Consider the following 25,171-nt stretch of genomic DNA (forward strand, 5'->3'; position numbering starts at 1 on the left):
GATGCTCCTTGCTGCTAAGGCTTGGACAAACGTGGCTGGGCAAACTGTGGGAAAACACTAAAATCAGGCCATGCAGTTAGGCAGAGCATGCGGAGACACTTCAGCATCAAACAGCAAGTAGCACTAGGTGGTGCTCTTTTCTCTAAGAAATTAATATTCAATGGCTGCTGTGAGAGGAATGGGCTTGCCTTTTTCTTTCTTTTTTTATTTTTTTTTCTTTTTTTTTATTTTTTTTTAATGACATTGCGTCCTATTTTCTACAGTGGGACTTGACTTAAAGAGCAGAAAACTCGTAAGCAAAAATGTAAAGTGAAACAGAATGCTTTCCTGTGTTGATTAGTCATCTTCTGTAAGCCCGGAGACATACATCAGGTCACAGAGTCCATTTTTGTGAGTGCTCACTGGCAGTGCTTCAGGTCCTTTTTTCCCAGGGCTGTTTGCAGTGCCCCGAAGGTGAGGGATTTCTTACTTCCATAAAGATATCCTATATTTTCTTTTTATTTTTCCATTCTTCTCAGTCAAGGTCTGTGTTCCACCGTAATCCGTCCTTGGTTCATTCCCTCCAAATATTTGTGTTCTTTAGTTGGAATACTCTGTGCTGTTATTTAGCCAAGTATACCTATATATATACCAAGAGATATTTTAAGTCTTCTCCCTTGCACCCATCTATCAGCCATTGCAGTTCTTCCTCATTCCTGCTGTTTTTTCTATAAACAGCCTCGTATTTTCAATGTACAAATCTGTCAGCGTTTTTATTAGCAGCCTCATGAGAATCTTTGCTGAGATCTCTATTTTCCATGAAAAGGCAGACAATAATTTCAGTCCTTATGAAAAGACCTAGAAGCATCTCCTAATACAGACTGACTCATTGATAGCATGTGCTAAATGAAAGTCAGAGCACAAAGACAGAGGAGAAAATGATCTTTCATTTTGGAGAGGGGAAAAAAAAAAAAAGAGTTTTTGTTATTACCACACAGGAAAAAGATGTTAGATTATGGATAACGTGTGTCAGCTCAGTGCCTGTCAAGCAGACAAACCCAGTCTCAGGACTTAGTTGCAAAAGGATTGGGAAAAAGAGAGTAAAAATCCATGGTGCACCTAATTGTGAGTGCAGTTTCCAGTTTCCATTCCAGTTCCCCGATTTTGGGCAAGATGTGTGGAGTTGGAAAAGGTCCTGGGAAGGGCCATAGGGATGTTCAGACATGGTACGAGAAGTTGAATAGAGTTAGAGGGTTCAGATGGAAGAAGGGACAGCTGCAAAGTCGTGGGTAGTTTGCTGCCCACTCTTTCTTTCACTGTTGAATGAGGGAATAGCTGGCTTTGAGCACGTTTTGGAGAGTGAGCCGTTGTGCTGCTATCCCAAACATCGTTTAACTTCTAATGTATTAACAGATTTTTTATGTTTCTCCATCCTCATTGTTTTCAGCCATTTTTCTGAGGCCAAGTGAATGTTTTTAAAGCCAATTCCTATTTGTTCTTTCAAGTGCATTGTGCTAGTTGCCTTCTTCAGTGAGAGCAGCACCATTTAAGAGCTTTAACCAGCCAAACCCTAAGAGAAGTCCTGCTGGGTCAGGCTGAAAACCAAAACCAAACACAGGTTTTGGCCATCTGCACGGCCAAGGATGAGGTTTTGAAGGTGCCAGCAGGGCCTGCAAGGCCCCAGCCTCCCAGCACAGCGCTGCCTGGACAGAGATGTGGGTTGTAGGGCCTGGGGGGTGGCAGAAGGAGATGCTGTTCATGGCGAGCACGTGCACCTGGCCTCCTCGGCTGGTCCAGTCTGCTGAGATCCCAGTCGTTGGAAATGCCTGTTCCTTTTATTAGCTGGTAATGGAGGCATTGTTCACAAATCTTGTCTAATCCCTTCTTATGCCAGCTAATAGTCTGCTTCCCCAACCTCCTGTGGCAATGGATTCCGGAAGTTCCTCACCGCTGCGCAAGGCCCTGCCTCGGTCATTTCGGCAGCAAACTGTTCCTGCACGCCCCGTCCAGAGAGGCAAATTTAAAGAAGATTTTGTCTGTCACTGCTCTGCATGTTGTCCTTTGGCCTAAGCATTTCCAAGCAATACGTATACAGCGAGTGGTATGAGAACTACTTCAAACAAATACTGAGGAAAACAACGCTCAGCATGTTCCCAGGAGAAAGCAAAGAGTGGCTGCTCGGCTGGTGGCTGCTGCCTGGATGAGCAAATGCCTCTTCTCTGCCTGCGTGGAGCCCAGCACAGACCTGGAAGCACGCGTTTTCCTGGCCTTGCAGCCTGCTGCAGGGCTTGGAGCAGTGGCTGTGGCTGCTGCTGCCATGGCACGACGTGATTCTTACTGCGTAGCAGTGGTCCTTGTGTAGCAAACCCTACAGCTCCCTGTTTGGGAACTCCTTCCCACACCTCCTGGCTTGTTCCACCACTGTTGCAACTGTTTTCTTTTTTCTTTCACGAGTCTGTGAGAGTGCCAAGCCAGGCTGCATGCATACAGGGAATAAAGCAACTCGTGCCATGCTTAATCTACAGCTGTCATCCCTTAATTTATAAATTCCATGATGCTATCAAAATAAAGAGTCAGTTTTGTCTTGCAAGACGTATTCTTTCCCTGCCCAGCCCTCTGTTGTGCAGGTGACGCTCCACCCACTCGCTCTTCCCCAGGCTCCCCATGCTGCCTGTGGCTTGTGGTCCCAGTATTGTGTAGGCAATTAGGCGTTTCTTCGCCCACCTTCCGTCCTTAGGTTTTTGTTATTTCTATTTGTTGTTTTTTATTGCGGTAATGCCTAAGGATGCCAATTAGGAAATAGGATTTCAGCTTAAAAACCTGCAAAACAAGTGCAAACCCAGTGAACTCACAATCCGGGGCCTAAACACGCTGTGGCTAGTGAGTACCTACAGTGGGAGGAGATAGGGGAGAACAACGCAGGAGGACAGGGCAATCATAAAACTGGCCACCGATCTACCTCTGCTAACAGCCATTAGAAGGATCTGCAGGAAAATGGCAACTTTCCTGGCCTCGTTGGGACTAATTTCATCTGAGCGTTTTCCCAGTGATGGAGAACTTAAAATTGATTTTGTCTGGAATGTGCCAGGTTTTGATGCTTGCTGTTTAAATACGTGAACTAATTTTTTCTGTCTTATCTAAGGCAGGTTGGCACAGCTGCTGTGAGGAGGCTGCCCTGGACTGCAAACGCTGTGTTCGCCGTGTTCCTGTGGGACTCCTGTCTTTTGGTGCCTTCCACATGTCCAGTCCGAACCCAAAATTGAAAGCATGGTGGTGATGGGGGAAGGGTGAAGGGCAGAGGAAGGATGAGGGTACAGTTGGGAGGGTTGTTATGAAAACCCCATCATGTTGGGTAACTGTATCCTTAAGGCAAAACTGGTGTTGTGCAACTGTGACACATTCATGTCTGAACAGCTGGCTCTGGTGAGAGGCAGCAGAAATGAATTTCCCGTGCAGTTTTTGTATTAATAATTCATCTCATTAAGGTGTGGTCTAACAACCATGCTGGCTGCTAGAACCAAGATGCTGGTTCTGACAACCATCCCTGCTACGGGCATCTGCAACTTGCTTTTCCTTCTTGCCTTGGTTTCCCCACATGAGAAAGGGGAAAAGTCAGGCTTGATTTGGCTCACAGTTGGCCTTGTACTCTGTTCCTTTGGAGGTTCTTTAGTCTTTTCCAACAGTATGGAAAAAGCATAAAATTCAGTCATCCCGATCCCATAGCATTTGGGTTTCTTTCAAGGCGTTAGTGAGAATCAGGTTTAGAAGCAGAAGTTTCTGACCCATGGTATAGAGTCCCTTGTAAAAAAAAAGTGCAGGAACTGGATGCACCTCGGGAGGTATTTAATAGCTCAAAGCCAAAGTAAGGCCTCATCCTGCTAAGACTTGAGTTATATCTTCTATATAATCTTATATATCTATATATTCTACAGACTGTGCTAGATTTGAATAGGGTTATCATAAATCATTATACCGAATTACATTATTGTGAAGGCTACTGACTGATCTATTTTTCTCTCATCTCCATTGTTTATATTCTTCCTGTAATACCTGAAGGGATTTCCAGTTGGCAGTGAAAATTTACAAATTTTTGATCTAAAAAAGCTGATCCTAGCTCTCGGTTAAATTACAAATTCTTAAAACACAGTGACATAAAAGGCCTGTTCATCCTTAACATAAATCTATTTTTTGAGTGGTGCCTGTTATGATCACGTAGGGGAGGGTTTCCTCAGAGATACATTTCAGCCCTCTTCTTTTTCTTACTTCTTCTTCTAGTCTAGCAGTGTTGGTTTGGTAGGGATTTAATGCATATGTGTGCTACATGGCATACAATGCAATGTGTATATTTATATAAAAATAATTATCTTGGAATAATCATTAGTGTAGACAAGGGTTTTACTAGAACAAGTTACAGCAATACTTAGGCCCCGAAGAAAGGGAAATAAGTGTATGGGTACAAGCACATTTTTGTTATATAGCACAAACACTCTGAGCTGCAAAGAGAAGAGAAAAACTGTACGGCTTTGTTAACAGTGCTATGGTTAGCACAGTGCAATTTTTGTGCATAGAAAGCATTACTACATAAAGAAATTCTTATTTCTGCATCAATTACAATGGTGTAGCAACTCTATCCCCACTGAATCCTGTTCTCAGCTCCAGATATGTTCCCTTAATCATATTTCTTTCCATCATATTTTCTCTTTTGCAATTCATTCATTTCCTGGAAGGTAGATGGAAAAGGCCCATCTCCTTTTTTCTTTCTTTAGAGGTTCCTGGTACTTCTTGATCTCCAGGAACCACCCTACAGAGCTATCACTAGGCTTTGACTCCAGAGATCTCTCTTCGTTCTCCACCCCATTCCTTCTGGTCTCCGTACCATGTTCTCTCCACAGCCACCTATGCTAAACCAGCCTGTTTCCTTTCCTTAGCTGGTGTTATTCAGATTATATAAACATGTTCTTGTGCTCCTTTCTTGCTTTACAGCTTTGAGATTACCTTCCCTGTCCCATCATGAGCCAAGCAACTGTTCCTTCAGCAGCCTGTTTTCAATGGTAACTGGAACCAAAGCCCCCCCTGTTATACCTTTTTACGTGCCAGTTTAGAGTGGTTTGACTCTTTTTGTTCCTCTTTGTTGTTTGATCAAAAGTCTTGGTGAGTGATGAGAAGAAATTGGAACGCATTTGATATGTTTTCTGTAAGCTTGACTGCTTTCAAAGACCTGCAAGTTGAAACAGAGAAGCCAGCCAGAGAAGAAAAAGTTGCTTCTAGAAAGCCCTTAAAAATCAAGATGTAACAGTTTCAGGAAGTTTAGTTTAGTGTGTAGTGAAGATCTTTCAAAAGCTGACTGTGGAAAAGCCTAAGGTTCACGTAACCCTAAGGCATCACTTGGAAAATGCAAACAAAAGTTTGACTTTGCCAAGAAGAAACCCAGAAGCACTGTATACTTCAATGCTGAAGAATTTAGTGCTTATTAAATAAAATGGTGTGATTACTGCTGAAGGGTGAATATTGCTGACTTAATTTCAATCAGCAACAGCTCATGAAGTCCATTTTCACGGGAGTCCAGTCACCCTTCCTGTGTCAGAAGATGCTGGAATACAAGTAATTATTGGGTCATACAATTCGTAGAATTATGACAGACTAGGACAAGGAAAAAACTATTGAGAAAATATATAATCCCTTACATGATGAGCAAAGATCTCTGCACTTTTTTCAAATTATCATATGACTGAATGTGAAAGAAAAGATCATTAGAATGTACATTTTGTGTCATATTTGCATATACATTTAGGCTTCATAATGTGTCATGCCAAAATCACAGAATACTTTGTGGATGGCATGCAGTTAAAAATAATTTATTTATTATACAGATTGAAGAAAACAATAGTCATTAAAAAGATGATATCCCAGCTATTTATTTCATGTGAGAGAATTTGATAAGATTGCATAAATTATGCAGATGATTAGATATATTGAATTTTCAGAACAAAGCATTAGTGCCTTTCTTTTATAGCTCATGAACATTTCAGTATCCAGAAGAATATCTGACTTCTAGAATGGTGGACCTAATGTTTAACTTGATAAAACCCACACATCTTGCTTGAAGTCTTCTAGTAGTCATAGTGTATTTGCTCTAGTTAATACAGGTTTACCAGAAATTAGTAATTTCAGCTGTTACTGCCTGTCTCAGTAAAACAGTCTCACCTTGACTACTTAGCAGAAAAAGCACTAGAAAACATCACAGCTGTATTATGCATGTCTGGCTGTTGTCTGATAAGGTTTTGTATAGTGAAATCTTAAAAACAAACAAACAAAAAAAACCTGTCAAAACATCATGGGCTAGATCCTCGTGGCTGTAAATTGTCTCAGCATCATTATTCTCTAGCACTTTTCTATTATTTCCATCAATAGAATCTCTTCTCAGAACTAAAGGATATTTCCAGCAGCTCAAAGTCATAGTCAACCCCCTTAGCATGGCCCTAACCAGCCAGCTGAACCTTTGATTGAACTAGCTTGGTTAGCATCAGTAAATTATCACAGTTAAAATATCTGAAGTTAAGGCTCTACTGCTCTAAGTGGTCTTTCAGTTCTTTAATTAGGTCTTTTCAAAATCAACCTATATGGCACATGCACGACCTAGGCAACCTGGCCACAAACATTACGAGGCCCAAGACTTGGGGCTTGGACATCTAGGTGGAGACGACTGAGCATAAGGGTGACTCATTGCTCTCCACAGACCGATGAGCTGCTCATCATGACTGTGTACAGCTCTTGATGTTCGGCTCTGTAATTTCTGACGCTTGAGGAACAATACGAGGAGCTTCCCCATCTGTGCAGCTGTGCGTGTGCATGCACGTGTGTGTATTTGTCAGTCAGAGCCCTCGCCCGTCCAAATGCAGACCTTTGTTTGTTTGCCCAGTGGATGAAGCTCGTGGCACTGAGTCACAGAGCAGAATGGAGGGGTGAAAGTATACCAGCCGTGACATGGGACTGCTGCCAAGGCACGATGCTCCTAGCAGTCCTCCTCAACGCGCTGAGCAGGGATCAGAGCCATAAAGTCCCTGGCTACTCCCCAGTTTTACAGTTTGTCCCCTCTCTGGGAGCCTCTGCAGCTGACCGGGGGTGACCAGCCGTGCCTGGTGCCTGTGCCTGGGAGTCCACAGCGGCGCTCTGCTGCGGGTCTTGCCTGTAGGCATGTTGAGGAGCATGAGGAGAGGGCACCTTCCCAGCTCATTCTTCAGCTGTGAGGTTTCACAAGTCTGTAAGAGTTACAATATAGCTTTATTAAAGATAAACAAGTCATTGGCAGTATAGACGATGAAAGAGAGGGAGTGATTGTGCCCTTATTTATTCAAGCTAATCCTCCAACGAGGTGAATATGATGCTGGAGAGCACAGGTCAACCACATTATAAGAAAGGAAAAGCAGAAGTGATTTAAGTTTCCTGAGCCAACCAACCTAACAGTATAGCAGAATACTTGCTTATATTAAAGGAATAGGGAAAACCCAAAATAAAACAGTTCATTTAAATAAAAGGACTGTTATTTTCTCAAAACAGGGAATACAGGGAAAAATCTGTCATTAAGGAAATAGGACCTATGTCTTTTTCCTGGTTTACATCTGAATGGTCACAGAACAGGAAATTTACGTGAAATGTCAAGAAGCTAAATGTAACTTGTTTTATTATTTTCAGAGGAGTCTCTCATTGGACTGAAATCTTTAGGATAGAAAAGGTTAACAGGATATTATAAGACCAAAATAACCATAAATGACAAGAGAACAGTTTTACCACCCAAACTAGTTTTTACACCCATACTTCTGACTTTCTGTTTAATCCCAATGCAGATAAAAAATCTTTGTCATAAAGGTAAATCTTTTATGATTGAGATGTAAATACTGACCCAGCTGTATGAGTGATATTAAGCTCAGGAGGAGTTCTGCCAGACTGACTTTGCTAAATTCATTTTCAAAGCACAAGAGAGAGGGTTGAATGTGATCAGGCTGAGAGAAATGTCTAGGGGTTCAGGAAGGATAGAAAAGAAATGGCCCTGGCAAGTTCTAGAGTGTGATCCTGGGTCTGAGCAGCCGGGAATGTCACAGACAGCTCCTGCAGCTGCTGGCTGGGCATTTAGCACGGCTCATGCTGTGGAGAGCTGGAGGCGCGGACCTGCAGGCTTGTACGCATGCTCAGGGTGAGGTTGATAAGGCTTTGCTCTGCTGGGGCCTACCCAGCTAAAGATGCTGCGTGGAACACATGCAGAGTGATGTACAAGTACAAATTCAGCTTTAATGTGTTTGTTACATTAGCACTGTAGCTGTGTCAACCGGAAAGAAGTATTGGATACATTTGGATAAGAAAGTATCCACTTTACTAAAGCTATTACAGCAAAAACATAATAACCTTTGTATTTTCCATGTTTGCTTAAGCTTTATTTTTAGCTTGAGTGGTAAATCTGATGTAAATAAATTATGATATATGATATGCTATAGGAGGCCACTCACCACGGAGCTATTGTTAAGTAGCTCAGTATAATAAAGGTAAATGCACAACACCGTCAGGAGTGTTTAGGTCCCACTAGGTGGAAACGCCCTGAACTATGAGCTTTCTATCGCTTTCATTTTGAAGCTATTTTGCACGAATGCTAACAATTAATCTGTGAGAACTTTATCTATTATCTATAAAATATTGTGAAAAAAAAAAAAGAAGCAAAACATTTTTCCTATGGCATAAAATAGAGAATATGGCTGGAAGCCCAGGGAAAATTAGGTTTTATTCTGTGTGTACCAGGTTCCTGAGGCGGCTGCAGCCTGAACTACCTGCGCCTCCATTTTTCTGCCCTTCCAGTAAATGTTATGTCAGCACACCTCAGTGATATGCTGCGGAGCTTAAACCGCCCTGTTTTCCATCGACATCGGAGCTGTGTATGGCGGTGCTACGTGATTCAGAAGAGCACAGGAGACCACCATTTTGTACAGCAACCTCCAGGCCAGCCGCTTTCTGGAAACGCTCCAATCCCTAAGTGAATCAAGGAGAACAGAAGAGGGTGAGCGAGCGAGGAGGAGAAACATGCAGAGTAATGATGACACAGTGGATTTCTTCTCCTGAGGGGGGCTTGCTTGTGGAAGAGACGTGGATGGCCAGAAGCCCTGTCCGACGGTCAGACCTCACCTGCCCACCTCTGAGAGAGGCCAGGGCCCGGCAGCGAGCAGTATTTGCTACCAAACAACCTGAAGCACAAGGTTTTTAGCATACCACTACAATTTAAAAAATAAAAAAAAGGGGCTTATTCTGACAGAAAGCCTCCCTTAGGAATGCGGGTTGTTTTGGGCAAAACAACGGGGCTTGTCTCCTGGCAGGGGGTACCACTGGCATCAGAAATTCCTGTCAGCCGCCCACAGGGTTTCCAACTGCAAACCGCGCGTTTCGGTAGGGGAAGAGGACAGCGGGCCAGACCTCGGCCTGTGGGGTGACTGACAGACAGATGGACAGACGGACAGGCGGACAGACTGACTGACGGACTGACGGACTGACTGACTGACAGGCCGGCGGGCGGGCTGACGGCTCTCCCCGCCCAGGGCCGGAGCGGGGTGTGTGTGTGTGAGGGGAGGAGCGCCGCCACCTAGCGACTCGGGCACCCAAAATGGCTGGAGAGGGGAGGTGGAGGAGGTGAGGGTGGGGGAGCCGCTGCCTCCGCCTTCTCCTCCTCCTCTTCTTCGTCCTTCTCCTCTTCCTCCTCCTCCTCGTCCTTCTCCGTCGCCAGGGGACCCTCCCCGGCGCGGCGGGGCCGCTCTCCCGGCCCGCCCGGCACCATGTCGGCCGGCCAGGACGAGAGCTCGGTGCGGGTGGCGGTCAGGTAAGAAGCGGGGTGTGTGTGTAGAGGGGGGGAAGAGCTGCAAAACCCTAAAAATATCGGGGCTAACCGCGGCCACACGCTGCAAACGCTTACTCATCGGGGAAAGGCAGCCCCTCGGCTCCAGCCGTTTGCATCGCGAAGCTCTGCCAGAGCAGCCTAGGATGATAAAGGGTTTTTCTTCTCCCACCCGTAAACCTTGTACCTAAAATTGCATGGATGGGTTTCCGTGAGGCTGCTCACACTACACATGAATAACTCTATGTAGAAGCCGTAGTGGGAGTGGAGCTTAAATCATTTTGAAACATCAGCTAATTCAAATTGCTCTTTTATCGGAGATAAAAATCTGGTGTTCATCAGTGAACTCTTGGCTCTTCTCGGTTTTCTATGGGAAGATATTATTTCATTGTTTGAAGAACTTCCAGATTAGCCCACGGATGTCTTCGCTTTCAAGATGCCTTTACATAATTCAAACATAAGAGGAAATATACCCACGCATGCACCCATATATAAAACGTCAATATTTGGGTTTTGGTTGCAATGCTGAATGATGACGTCTTTTTTTCCTTTAAAGAAGATTCTTTATATTATATGCTGATATTTGGAATATTTGATATTTATATTATATGCTGATGCATCTGGAGTATTGTGCCACAAGAAAACAGGCTGTAGGGGAAGGTCTGTCCCTACCAGTTGGTCTTTACTGCTTCCATTTCACCTTATTAGATAAATAGGGGTTGTGCAGGCAAACAGAGGGCATGGATCTTTTTTTTTGGATGAAGGCCGTAGGAATAGGCGATGCTGCTGAATGCTGTTGTGGGTACGTGCTTGTGGGGGCAACAGTTCAATAGCACTTTGGGTGAACAGAGAAACGCCGCCCCTGCACGCTAACGTGGGGCTTATGCTGCAGTTGTTCATTAAAGTCTGCTTGTGGTAGCGTTGTCTGTGTGGAGAGATGCTTTTGTGAGTGGTGTCTGTTGAAGCCCTTTTTCACATAAAAATACAGGGAGGTATTATTCCAGAGCGTAATTAGGCTGTGTTTTCAAAAGGGAAAATATGAGATAGGTGTGATTCTAAAAATAGGGCGTGTTACAGGTTAGCAGACTGCTCTGTCATTTGAAGAAAATATTAAATATCTCCCGAGCCAAAAAAAATAGTGATGTAGAAGTTCATTTAAAATACAAAGGGTTGTTGTAACTAGGAATTAAATAAAAGCTACTGGTGCAAATAGGTTTATGGCTGTAGATGTGCGATGAATAGATTAGAAATAGTATCTGGCAAAAAATTTGTAAAAGTGAATTAACATCACTCAGCTGGATTAAAATAGTTCACTGTAGCTCTTAAAACAAATCCCAGACGTTACAAGGCACATTTCTGTAATACCTTTGTATAACTAACACCTTATATCTGAGTATAGTTCACTGGTAATGAGGGATTACATCTTTCCTCCTGTCTGCTTTCTTCCTCTGGAAGATTAACTATTCATGTACAAGATTTCTCCTTCTCTGCTTAGAAATCATGAACAAAAGCGTGCACAATTACTCTTTCCCCACCAGTGACTCTGTTTAGATTGTTTTCTGCTGTTTCTGGTTGTGTATTTTGTGAGGTCCTATAACACACCATGAGTTGCAAGACCAGTTGCATCAGCGCACTGCTGTACAGCGCGCTATGAAAACTGGATTCTGTTTTCTTCTCCTTCTTCAGTTCTTTTGGGGAACTTGAGCTTAATTCAGTGGAGTGATGATCTCCACTGTTGCGATGATTTAGTCTTTGTTCTGATATGTATGTTTTCTGAACATGGCTTGCTCAACGGGAGGACCAGCTTTTAGGTTGCAACCCACGTGGTAGTGGCTGAACCGAGGTGTTTCAAAGGCGTATTGCACTGAACCCGCTGCAGCACTGAATTTGCTTAAACTTGAAACATCAGCTGAAGAACAGACATTACTGAAATGGTTTAGCAAATTGTTTTTTTTTTTTCCCAGAACATGGTTATCTCACTTAATTGTATACAACACCATTAAAAATATTTCTTTCCAATTAACACCACCTTTAAGCTATCATTTTGTATGCTAATTGCTCTCCATTTTCTTCAGTGTAATAATGGGTTTGTGAGCGATGAACTAAATACTCCGGTTTAGTGAAGCATGAAAGCTGAAAATAATTTGCCATATAATCCAGTAACTAATGTAAAATTCCCCAATTAAGAAAAAAAATTCTTTCTTCATTGTCAACTGCCTCTGAAAGACTTGTGGACTCAGATTTTGATGATGGTCTGCTACTTCAACAAAGAGCCTGGCTCTTTGCATTCCTCTGTCTGACTGTGCGTAGTGTCTGCTTTCAGATGAAATTAGAGAGCCCCTGTGATAGTTACCTAATCAGGTGGCTGTTTTTTCTTTTAAATGTGAAAAGCTATCCTCTTGGCAAATCTGAAATTACCGTCTTGCTTTTCAAAAAGTCTCTTCAGCGTGTGAAGATTTTGCTGAGGAGGCTATGAAATGGTGGAAATGTCGGGCAGCTGTTTCTGGAACCAAGTCCATGAAAGGATGTCAGTTATAGTTCCAAATTTCTGCGTCTTGCCATGTTAGTGGTGTCTGCAGCCAAGGTATAGCGTACAGGTTTCCTGGGCAGGTGAAGGTCTCACGTAACATTGAGGATCTCACTAGCCAGCAGTTTGTGTCCGTGCTGCACACAGGGTCATGGTGCGAGCTGTCCGGGGCTTGGCTGGGGTCGCAGGGCTTGAAATAGCTCCAGGAGCAGAGGTAGCAGTGCCTGCCCTCGCTCCTTGTAGCTTGCAGTGGTACAGTTCCAGCATCCTACCAGTGCTGGTCTAAGCAGACCAGAAAGTTGGGCTTAGGTCCTTTGCACTTTTGGATGCAGGCTAGACAAGGGAACTGCTGAAGAATAATAATGTGTGGATGGAAGTCACCAGGAGGCTTGCTTGGAGGACTTCTCTCTGATGGAGCATGGAAAGATGTCTGTTACGTGGATCCTGTTATGCAGAAGACGTCAACGCTGTAGTAAACATCTGTCTTCTGGTTCTCCGAAGAAGGACGAGCTTGATTCACTGTGAGTCATTGAACGTCCCAGACACACAGATGATAAGCTTCAGTGTTGATTTGTAATGCTGCCTTGTCAGATGCTAAATGGAAAAAAAAAAAAAGAAGAAATAACGAAGAGTTATGTGAAAAGATGAATCGCTCGGGAAGCTGACCACCGGTCAAGTAAAATGGCTATTGACACGTGGCTGGGTGACACCTCGGGTGGAGCGGACAATAAAAGGACATGAATTGATGGTTGGTGAAGCTAAAGGAAATGGGGCTCTGGCGTTGGGTGTGCTGTCATGGTGAAAGATGTGCCTTCTTCCCTGCTTTGGCAAGATAACAAGAGTGCTGCTGCGATCAGCATCTCTCCTGTGTTCCATCCCTCGTGCCAAGAGGGGGAGAACTGCTCCCCTCTTCCTCACCTGTGCAGAGTAGCCGGGGGATCTGGCCGCCAGCTCTTCCCCGAAACATCTTAAAAGTGCCCTTCTTGTACCCGCCCTGGGTGTCTGCAACACTTCGTAACACCGCTTCGCTTCCCTGAAGTCTTGGTGTTTGCCAAGCATGGAAATGATGTGCGCAAAATGTACCGCCTCTATCAGGAAACTTCTTAAATAACAGGGGAAGTAGTAATTGTAGCTCAAGAATTAAAAACTTCTATTTCTGGCATTCCAAGAGGGGAGATGGGGCACTCTAGAAAGGCCTGCTGATTACTAATACAATTTGGGAGCATAAATTTAGCAACCAATCAGGCTGTTTGTGGCATGAAATCAGGACGCACTGTTAACTTTTGATAAGGCAAACGGGCTGCGTTCAAGCCGTGTAACCTTAGCCTTCCGAGGCATAGATTTGTTATGGAAACACTGGATTTGTTCCTACCCTGGCCCTAGTTCTTGAACTACGTGACCAGTTGGCTCTCTTCTGCGTTTTTTTCCTCCTTTGCTTGTTTCTGTGTTTTTTTCACCCCATCTACTGTTTGTCTACCTTTTCACCTTTTGCATTCCCCTTCTCAGCACTTTTTTCTGATTGCACCAAAGTTTTTTTTTCCTCTGTGACAGACCCAGCTATTGCACACCAGAAAATAAGCAGCTGAGTGGAGGGAACCTGGCTTTTTTTTTTTTTGGTAGCTGTGCTTTGACGCCCTTCGGCTGTTGAAATTAATTTTCTTTCTTAGGCTGCTGTTCTGCAAACACTTAGTGTTGTGTCTAAGCTTCCTGCCACGAATAGATCCTGAAATGTCAGACGAGTGGCCGTGTGTGCTGTGGTATATACATCGTAAGCTCTGGCGGGCAGAGGCTCTCGTTTGTGCTTCCCATACAGCGCTAAGCGTTCTCACGCTGTATAAATCAGTCTGTAAGTAGATAAGCAACAGCAATACATTACAGTACTGTGAATTGGCTCCTAAAAATGAGCCAAAGGTTTCCTTTTATTAGACAATTATTATCATCCAGCTGTAATTATGTGAAGGTTTGAAAGTTTTGGGGCAGAATGTCTTGGAAAGTTGGGTATTAATGAAGTTCAGTCTAGCAGTATGCAAGTATTCCCTGCCAAAGACAAAAAAAAATGTTCAACAGTATCAAATAGTAATTTTTTGAGTCATGTCAGGTGTTGGGAAATACTTCTTTTGGAAAGGGAGTCTGTTAATGGAAAGCTACAAAGGAGATTTTGTTTTTGGAAAGCTCACGTTTCATATCTTTTGTAAGTTTTGATGTTTCCCTTTGTACCGTGACTTAAACAAACATTCCCTTGTCCTTCAGTGAAACTTTACGCCACTCCATCCATATGTTTTGCATTTCAGCTGAAAAAAACCCACAGCACCATCTGCTGCTGAATTAATTCAGGTTTCATCATATCTGACTCGATCAACCGTAACTGATGTTGCTTGGGGCAGGCTGAAATCTGTGATCTTGCTTTCTAGGAAATAAACTTGCCTTTCCACCACCCGTGATGTAAACACAAATTCATCCTCTCATGGAGGGGAAAAAAAACCTAGTCAGACATTTTCCTTGATGTTACAATTTCCATGCCAAAAGATGAATGTATCTTGAATTAAAAAAAAAAGGGGGAGGGGGGGGAGAAAAAGGCAATGAGTGGTATCAGTCTGTCCATACTTGTGGGTGAATTGTGTTTTTAACTTGGCATTTCCTAAAGTTTGTAGAAGACTTTGGATTTTCTAAGCGAATTAAACTCCTGTTTCCATTTGGTGGTATTTCCTTTGCTACACTCTTTGGAGAGTTTGGGTTTAGGTTGTCGGCTCAGACGTTCCTTTATTACTGAGCTCCTGAAGGCTTCACATTTTCCTTTTTTCTGTGTGACTTCTGCAAATTCTTCTACAGTAGGTGAATGACCCTTGTGCTTGGGATGGAGGCAGCCTCGCTCCCTCCCTCTGCTTTCCCTTTATTTGCTTTAAGTGTTTCACAGGTTGCCCTTGCTGCCCTGCCTGAGATGGCTGCTGGAATTCTTGCTTTCCTCTTACGTTACCTGACTGCTGCTGGGGAATTAAAGCCATTTGAGGTGCCTTTTTATCTGCTTAAGGAAAAGATTCAGTATTCTGTCATATCTGGGGCTGCTGGGGCACAGGATTTTTTTCTTATACTAATTTAATTCCCATGTAAAATACTCGCAAGAAGTTAAAAGTATTGTTTGAACTGGAGAACAAGAAAGTTTAATTAGAAATCAAACACCATCTGAACGAGTCCAGCAAGAGTAACTACATGAGCTGTGCCTTTTCCTTGTGTCCTCTTTCCCCTCTACTCTCAAAATGTTTTAAATCTTGTTCATTTTCTTCCTGTTCTTCCTCCTTTTTTGTAGTCCTCTGTGTTTATTGCCAGTTTTCCCTGGTGAAACTTTGGTGAAAGAAACGTCTGCTCCTGTGTGACTAAAGGCAGAAACGCAGCCTTATTTTTCCAACCAGTTCTCTTGTTTGATGCATTTGCCATAGCAACAAGATGCAAATGGAGAGCAGTGAAAGGGTTTGCAGGTCGGTGGCCCGGTGACTTTGATGTGTGGAGAAGGCCTGTTCAGTGTGTGTTTTAAACTGTGAACCACATGCATTGCCTTGGAAAAATCCGTGAAGGGACATATTTGTGAAACTTTTCCTTCCTTGAAGTTGTTCATGTTGGTCCTGAAAAGAGTAATTCTTTGAACTGGTGCATTTCTTGTAATGTGTGATTAAAACCAGTTGTTTTTATAGGTCGCAGAGTAAAAATCTTTCCATATGCTGCAGGGACTGGTCTGAAGTGCTCACTTGCGGAGTGCGTGTAATTGGGGTGGGTGATAGGGGTTTGGAGTGCTTACATCCACGCCATGTCCCCTTAGCCATGTGTAGCCTCCAAACATAAGCCTTGGCAGCAACACAACCTTAGCAAAAGCTTCTGATATTATTGTTCCTCACACACAGTAATTCTTGTGCATTCAAGCTAAAGAGTGCTTTCCTGCTGTTGGTTTTAAGAATGGATTCAAGCATTTGTTGTCTGGATAACTTTTCTTTCTCACAGCTGGTTCTTGTGTTTGTACTACTACATGAATGCTACGTAGTTCAGTTGGTCAATAAATACTTAGCTCTTTGGGAGGATGTTTTACATTTAATGCAGATTCTCCATTCTTCAAGTCCTCCAGGTTTCCTGCAATGCATTCTCTTGTGTACGGTAGCTAGAAGGACACCGATCTCCCCCTCACTCCCCTTTCATTTATTTTCAGCATAATCGATCCTTTAAGAACATCAATAAAGCGTGATTCTTGAGGTGGGTAAGAGTTAAAGGGCTGTAGCATGCTGGTTCAGCTTGCAGAGCTGAACATGCAGAAGGATATAGCTAATAGGACCGGACAGGAAATGTTCCTCTCTCATTAGACATCTCAAAGTCTGACTCTATCTTTTCTGCCCTGGTTTCTTTTGATAAAGGAAGATTTTGTTCAAACATTCTTCTTAGTCTAGTTTGTCTAGACTAATCTAATACAGAGTTTTTGAACAAAGGTCTGCCGTGTCTTGGGTCAATGACCAACCACTTGGTTATTGTCTTTGTTGGGACAGAAGCCAACAACCTGTGTATTTCTTCTTTGTCATTTTCATTCACTATTTTTTTTCCTTTTATTTCTATCCATGATAGCAGTCTTAAACAGAAGACAACTGAAACACCAAAGGTAATGCGGCATTTAAACCTGGAAAGCTGTATAGCTGCAGAGTATTAATGTCAGTCATGACGTTATACTGAACTACGTAACTTGTTAGCAATGTTGATAAACGTGGATTTTTTTTCGTTTTGTTTGTTCTTTAAAGTCTTATCTATACACGTTACTTTGGAGACTAGGCGGTATTGATTGTTCCCCTATTTTCTTTTTCTAGTTACAATTATATCATAAGAGTGAATGATTGGTACATTTAAGAAAGGTTAATGTGTTTTATAAGCAAATTGTTTGAAACACATGAAAGACCATGAAATATTTTCACACAGGGTTAAGGGGGAATAAATATCTGAATATATATTTTTTCGAGGCATGAGAGAAAAGAGAAGGGTTACTCTTTTTATAGTTTGAAGAAGTAGTAAGTCAGAGAGAAGGCCACCTGTTTAACTTAAGTAACTAAAAGTGTGATTTACACTTCTGATCTAATCAGCCAGCTCGTCACTCAGGAACAATGAAACTGCCCTTGTGATCTTCATTAGCAGAACTTTGAGTTCAGCAAAAAGTGTTCTGGCTGGTGTTCAGTGAGCTCTAAAAATCAGATCAGAGGTAGGACTGAACTGGTATTGTCAGGTAAGTTATTTGATGTTTAGTTACACTGACACTTAATTGTCCTCTTTTTTTTTTGTTTTGTTTTGTCCTCCCAAAAGCTTCAGGCTGATTCTTTTCCTGCTCGTGGCCCCTGAAGTGACCTACATTGGCTGGTCATCTAGTCAACCTGCTGCCTTGGCTGTGTAGGTCTGCTTCATCTGTTTTCCCCAAAGCCTTTGGGGGAACAGACGGGCTCTTAATCGTTCTTTACGTGTCAACGAATAAAGCCTTGCTAGGCCCAGAAAAGGAAGAAACATTCTACAGTTGAGAGGTTTAGATGAAAGTGCTCTGTTCGGTACTTTCAGCCCCAAAAGCAGGGGTTGATTTTAAACTCTTGTGACTGGTGAACACCAGGACATTTTGGGGGAGGAAGAGGAGACTTACAGAAAGTGGTGTTAGCCTATATCTTGGATACTAGTTGACTGAACGTAAAGGGCAAGTGAGCTCTCTGCTGTTGTTATAGGCAAGAATTCAAGCGATTATAAATAATGCATAAAAATTGATCATGAAACAAACATTGTGGCAAAAAAAAAATAGTATATAGAGAAAATGGAGTTTTTATGCAAGGCATGAAGTAACTTATACATTGATAATGTACTGATAATGTGTTGGCTGATGTCCAGTGTTCAGTTTAGGGTGCCACTGTTCGAGACAAATGCAGACTAATTAATTGTATTTAGAGGCAATTCAGGAGAGAAGGGAGATGACTGGGCATCTAGGGAACAGGACCAGTTCCGTAATGTGAGAGATGGGAAGTGAAGACTGCAAAAAAAAATAAAATACCTGAAGCCAAACGCGAAGTAAAAGGGAATAAATTGTTCTTCATTTTCCAGGTGAAATGGATAAATGTTAATAGTCTTGACTTACCCTAAGAAAAGTAAAAGATAGGAAGAGAACTGTTTACTGTTGTAAGGATGGATGTCCTGGAGCAGTTTGTTTGTGGAGCTGTGAAATTGCCCATAGGAGAGACTTCTAAAACCAGCTCAAACTTCTGTCTGCCAGGAACGCTTTGGACATAGCTGATATTGGTACAGAAAGGTAGAGTGGGTGAATAAACCCTCTGACCTTCCAGGTCTTTTCCATCTCAGTTGCCTGTAATTCCATGGAGCTGCATGTTCAGTGCCAAGGCCTGCATTCAGCAGCTGAATGATCCCGTTCAGAGGCCACAATATGCTTACAGAGGTATGACAATGTCCACGTTAACAATAAAGCTTTGGAAATTTGGAAGGGTAAGCTTAGACTAATTCAAGTATGGAGGGAACTCCAGAGGTCATCCGAACCAACCTTCCACCCAAAGCAGGGTCAAAACTAAATTCAGGCCATGTTGCTCGGGGCTCTACCGAGTTATTCGGTCTTGGAAAAACCTTCAAGAGTGGAGAGTCCTCGGTCTCTCTGGGCAGCCAATACATGGCTGACCTCATGGGGAAAACATTTTCCTTACGCCACCCTGGGAAGTCTCTTGCTTTAGTTTATGACTACTGTCTCTTGTTCTCCTAGCCTCAGTAAGGAGCTTGGCTTGGTCGTCTTGGTCATCTTCTCAGGTATTGGAAGAGAACAGGCAAGAGCTAAAAGCCAGCAAGATATTGAAGAACTCCATGTGTATAGTCTTGAAAAGGGTGAGATGTGGGGGAGGGCTTCAGCAAAGGGACCCCAGCCTCTTCTCCAGATGGGTTCTGAGTATGAAGGACATAGCAGGGCCTTGGCAGACTGACGGGCGTGCAGTGGTGGTGATGATAAGGCTGCTGTTGGGAGGTAATGTGTTGTAAGCATCCGCAGCATGAAGTAGTTGAGGCTTTTGTTTCGGTTTGCATGGTTAATAGATTCTTCTTGTTCTGAAGTCTATTCCCTGCCACCCCCTGGTCTTGAAGGCTGCTTCACGATAGGTGTGATGTTGCTGCTGTGGAGGCCTTTGGAATGTGATTCAGTGAAGGGTAACGATCTGCTTCCCTCTCCTCTCTGCGGGAATACTTGGCAGTCACCTTTGCCACAGTTTAAGCTCATTTATGCTTTTGGCCAAGCTGACAAACAAGAACAATTAACCTCCAGCACTGCTTAATGTTTAGTTGCTTTATAGATGTTCTTGCTTTCCTTAACAATCTCATAGAGTAATTGTTTCCCTGTCCTGCCCGTGACAATTCAGGTTTCATTCTTTCAGTTTTGGTTTGTTCAATATATATTCTGTAAGTCGGAAAGAAACGCAAGCAGTAGTCATTGCTTTATCACATGAAGCATGTGATGATCTTGTGAATACAACCAAAGCGTTGGTTACATATCTTGGAACAGTTTCTCATGACTCTTAGGAAATTAGTTATAATTTGTGCATTATCCATTTTTGTCCTGTCCTTGGAGAAATGGATTTTTAAATTTTCAAGAGTCTTTTTTTTTTTCTCCGCTGTGTTTGTGTGCTCCCATAATGACTGCTGAGCATTGGGCAAAGTAACATTCAGTTTGGTTTGTGTTGTTGGATGCCTGCCTAGTATCCGTGTCTGAGTTGTCTGGTTGAAGTTCAGTCTGTTTGAAAGAGAGGCGTGTACTGGGGGACCAGGGAAAGTCCTTTGAAGCTCCCGACATCTGCATCTTTCCTTGACAACACCTACTACTTTGGATTTCTCAGGCTGCCACTAGGAAATGCTACTGACTAACCAGCTTTATCAGATATGTCGAGGAAATTTGACGTGGTCTAGCCAGAAGACTCTTTTAATTTTTATTTTTCATGTGTACTCTGTAATTTATACTTGCCTATTTCCTCTTTTAGCTTAAAGTGTTTTTGGGAAGGCCGTGTGTCCAACCAAGGACTGTCAGGTGGGGCAGAATGCTGGTGATGTACGGCTCGACATCCTTTTGTGAAAGCAGCTCTCCTGTGTGCCCCCGCAGCAGAGAGGGGATGGTCACTGCAGCACAGCCATGTGTGTGAGAGGGCCTGCCCTCTGCCCCAAAGCTGCATCAATTGGCATTGGGGTGTTTTTCCATTCCGATAATAGAAATGAACTCTGGGATCCTGACTGTTAACCCACTTTCTGTTCAAAATAGGCAACAGTACTGTAATTTGAATTTAATGTACTAATGCATAAATGGTTTAAAGATAATAGCTGTATTTCACATACAAAACTTGTGCACTTGGCTTTCCTTTAGTCACTATTACTGTTTTCTGTGGGATATAGGGTTTGGGCTTGGTTCTTCATTGACAGTTAATGCTGTATTTGCTGCTTCATTGTCTCCAGTTTTGGCAAGATCTGTCTCTAGCTTCTGATGTCAGATCCTCTAAAGTGGTTTTGAATGCCACCCCTCAGAGCCAGTCAGTTTAAGGCATGAATTTAAGGTATTGTAACCCAGGGTTTCAGGTATTAATTCATTCAACTCATTGTGAGACATTTTCTCTCAGAGTCACTTTACTTTTAGTACAATATATGAATTGGATTATAAAAATTTATTTTCCTTATCTGGTTGTCCTCTGAGGCTGAAGGCTCTGTCTCTGGAGATCTTAGATGTAGATGTGGAAAGCACCAGAAGAAAAACTGGTGGGCAAAAACACACACTGATGGATTTATTAGCATGTGAGCACTGGTGTTGGTCGATGTAAAGTGATACTTGATGTACAACTTATAATGTGCTGCTGGGAGAAATAGCTGAAAGAGCTTTTGTGTTCAAGGGCTTTATTTTCTCTCTGGGAGAGAGAAGTGCTACAGTTGTTGCCAGTACTGGGAATTGTCTGGGTGTATGAGCTGTTTGGCTGGGCAGTGCCGTGTGTGACCTATATCGTAGAATCACAGGATGGCTCGGGTTGGAAGGGACCTCAAAGCTCACCCAGTTCCAACCCCCTGCCAGGGGCAGGGACACCTCCCACCAGACCAGGCTGCCCAAAGCCCCGTTTATCCTGGTCTTAAACACTTCCAGGGATGGGGCATCCATGACCTCTCTGGGCAGCCTGTGCCAGTGCCTCACCACCCTCTGAGTAAAGAATTTCCTCCTAACCTCTAATCTAAATCTCCACTCTTTTAGTTTAAAACCATTCCCCCTTGTCCTGTTACTATCTGACTGAGCAAAGAGTCGCTCTCCATACACCAGCGTCCCCAGTTCTGTGTGCCAGCATGAGCAAACGCTCAGTTCGGGGTCACTGGCCGTCTCTCTTCCAAAGCTGGCACTGCTTAAATAATCTGTGTAACTTGTTTTAGTGTTGTTTGTTTTTTTTTTTCTTTCAGTACAGGACTAAGCTATAAGGCTTTGGACACCTGTCCCTATTTATAGGGTCACCTCTGGTGGTGGGATATCAATAAGCTCATCTCCTGAGGATTTATTTGGTATGAATGTCTGTTTGAGTTGGGTCCAATTGCAGCACAAATGTAGGGGATGTCTTCAATTAATCTGTAAATAGCTGAAACGTTTTGTTCCCAAAGGAAATGGACCCTCAGAGCTCTCCCTCTCATCCCCTCCAGCTAGGTAGCAATAACAAGACAGTGTAGCACCAGGGATTTTTCAGTTTTATTGTTGCGTCTAAAAAGTTCAAAAAAGACACAGCCAGAGCTTTGTTCCTTTCTTTTAATCCACAGATCCTTCCGGATATCCTCAATTATGTGCCATTACATACTGGGCTTCTTCAGTTCAGTATGCTGGGGGCTGACGCAAAAATCACAGGAGAGCTCCAGATTGCACAAGGAAATCATTTATGTTGGTTTTAAGTTTTTCCGCAGAAAAGAAAATCAATTTCTTTTTTGGGTCAGGTTTTTCCTCATTTGTTTACGAGCCCTGGTCTAGTTTTTTTTTGTTTTAAATTGTTAACTAAGGTAGGTGACAAGGGACTGTAAATGTCAGGTTCTCTCTTGATCCTTTTTTTCATTTAAACGTGGCTCTAGCAAGTGTTGCTGGTTGTTCCTGCTGTGGCAGCAGGTTCGAGGTGGAGTGTCACTGCCGTACCATCTTCCAGCTGCTGAATCGGTGTTGCTGCGTTTCTGCTGCCTTGGCAAGGCCCCTCTGCTGCTGTCGAGGGGAGTCAACAATCTCCCAGTGCTGCCGTAGCCTGTGAGCCAACAACCCAAATGCTCTGCTTTGCATCGGCTGCTAGGAAACGCAGGGTACGAGCTGAGAGTAAGTGGCTGTGGTACCCCAGGTTACGACCGTGGTGATGGGTGGTATAGAGAAAACACGCAGGATTGTGTACATTTTTGATCCATGAACTCTGATAAGATTATCTGACGTGTTGTGTAACACCTGACAGCGGGATTTGATTGAGAATCCAATTATGCGTGTAGTTAGAGGCATGCTTGTTTGTGAGGTGTAACCAGTCCTGACCTCAAACTTCACGGCAGGGAAATCCTCTCCTTTCATTTCCTTAGCTCCAGATAATCCCGCTCCCTGCTCTGAATCTCTGGCTCATTTAGTTTCAACTTGTTTTGCTCTCCTCCTTGGGCCGCTGGTTCTTAATTCAGAGGCCTAGCAATGGTTAACTCCGGTAAGTATGGTTGAGAAATAACCTATTTGTAGTTCTCCATGGGCCTTGCTAATTATTCATGTGATGAGGCTTATATAAGGGCCGCATTGCAGTTGCGCTTCATCTGATGACAGCGTTTTGTATTTCTGTGTAAACAGAAGTCAAGCGATAAGGCATGGGCAAGCAAAGTCTATAGGTGAAACCAGGGAGAAAGCAAACTTCGGGGAGGATCTTAAGGTGGTTCCATCTGCTGAACTGCTTCATTTTTTTAAAAACGAGATTTTAGAGGTGTTTTTTTTTTTTGATAACTGAAAGAACCTTCATTGCCATTGCCATGCTTTGCTTTAACATTTAAGATTCAGTAGTGGTCAGTTGGACCAAACAATATTTTCTTGAATAGTATGACTTAACAAAATATTGAAAGTTAAAACAGGACAGATATTTTTATCTTCAGCTTTGACACTGAAATTGTAAAAGTAGCCTGTCATGCGAGAGTTATAACCACCTATTTCAGAGATCTGCAAATTCCAGAAGAAAACAAATAGCATTGATCTGCTAATGCTTTGTTAGGCCCTTGATTAATACTGCTGGGCAATCTGTCTAGAATATGAATTAGCTTAAGAAATGTTGCCTAAATATTCCGCCTTTTTCTCTAGGTACCTGTCGTGTCAAAATATATGTTGGAATAAACAGCTTTCTGCCTGTTCTCCCCATCTATCAAACTTTCTTGATGCTGCTAAAGGAGATTATTTTAAATGGAAACAGTTGGCCAAAACACCGGGCCTTTGTTATGCCTCTGAGATTTGTATTCTTTTTTTGAGCCTCACGGTGGAGGCGGCGGAGGTTAGGATGTGGTGGAAGGCCGAGCTCATCCCCTGAGTGGAAATCATGTTGTGTATAGGTGTGGGAGGCACTTGGCTGATTCATTGCCATCAGTGCTGCAATGTTTGGAGCTTGCTGTAACATCGAGTGTTCGGGCTTCTTTGGGCTGGTGAGGAAAAAGTCCGGATCAGCTCTAACTCTGTGTGTGCACCTTTACGAAAGCACAGGCCCTAGCATGGGACTCTCCCAGGCCTGTATGTGCTGCCAGTATGCCATTACTGCTTTGTTTCTTGTGAACATGTATAGTCGTCCCAGCAAAATTCTTTGTTGTAGCATCTCCCTTTCTGCACTGAGCTGTTTTATGCCCCATTTAAGCTAAAGGAGCTCTTATCTTGTCTCGTGTTAAGGGTTCAGAGGAGGAATCACAGAATCATTGAGGTTGGAAAAGCCCTCCAAGATCACCTGGTCCAACCACCCCCTACCACCAATGTCACCCACTAAACCCTGTCCCTAAGCACCACGTCCAGCCTCTCCTTGAACACCCCCAGGGACGGTGACTCCACCACCTCCCTGGGCAACCCGTCCCAGTGCCTGACTGCTCTTTCTGAGAAGAAATGTCTCCTCATTTCCAGCCTGAACCTCCCCTGGCGCAACTTGAGGCCATTCCTTCTAGTCCTATCAATAGTTATCTGTGAGAAGAGGCCGACCCCCAGCTCCCCACAGCTTCTTTTCAGGTAGTTGTAGAGAGCAATGAGGTCTCCCCTGGGTCTCCTCTTCTCCAGACACAACAACCCCAGTGCCCTCAGCCGCTCCTCACAGGACTTGTGCTCCAGGCCCTTCACCAGCTTTGTAGCCCTTCTCTGGACATGCTCCAGTGCCTTGATGTCCTTCTTGTAGTGAGGGGCCCAAAACTGAGCACAGTACTCAAGGTGTGGCCTCACCAGACCAAGTACAGGGGGATGATCACCTGCGTGGAACGAGACATTTGGTCACAAGCTCTGTGGTCGGGACCACAGCCATCTTGGTTGGTCCTCTGGTCTTGATGTGCTGCAAAGGAGACAGTACCTGACGGCTTAAATTTCTGAGGTGATTTGTAACAGTTTTTATAAAAATGCTTGTTTTGAAAGCACCTATTCTACCTGCAGTGCATGCGGCAGCTACAAACTGTTCTGTGGACGGACTGCAGGTGATTTGCATCCATGGTTTCTGAGAGCAGCTGGGAAGCGTACGACGTTGAAGTACTGCGTGCCAAGCGGAGCTGATTGAATTCACTCAGGACAAAGAGAT

The 25,171-nt window shown here is 43.5% G+C and overlaps 1 protein-coding gene and 1 long non-coding RNA gene across 9 annotated transcripts in view; one reads left to right on the forward strand and one right to left on the reverse strand.

Annotated features, from left to right (window-relative positions):
• Positions 1–4,534: 4,534 nt before the first annotated feature.
• LOC125183315 (uncharacterized) lies at positions 4,535–9,560 on the reverse strand. Its single transcript, XR_007165132.2, has 3 exons — positions 9,433–9,560; positions 8,844–8,994; positions 4,535–7,238 (listed from the first exon to the last, which is right to left on the reverse strand). It is a non-coding gene; the product is annotated as an uncharacterized lncRNA (long non-coding RNA).
• Positions 9,561–9,585: 25 nt separating this feature from the next.
• Positions 9,586–25,171, forward strand: part of KIF21A (kinesin family member 21A) — a 90,117-nt gene continuing 74,531 nt past the window's right edge. For all 8 annotated transcript variants that reach the window (XM_048068474.2, XM_048068477.2, XM_048068481.2 and 5 more), the window contains exon 1: positions 9,586–9,832. In XM_048068474.2, the coding sequence (XP_047924431.2) occupies positions 9,789–9,832 (44 nt within the window). In that variant the 5' untranslated portion in view covers positions 9,586–9,788. The remainder of the gene's footprint in view (positions 9,833–25,171) is intronic.

This window comes from Anser cygnoides, chromosome 1 (genome assembly GCF_040182565.1).
Source record: "Anser cygnoides isolate HZ-2024a breed goose chromosome 1, Taihu_goose_T2T_genome, whole genome shotgun sequence".
In the NCBI taxonomy this organism is placed as follows: Eukaryota; Metazoa; Chordata; class Aves; order Anseriformes; family Anatidae; genus Anser; species Anser cygnoides.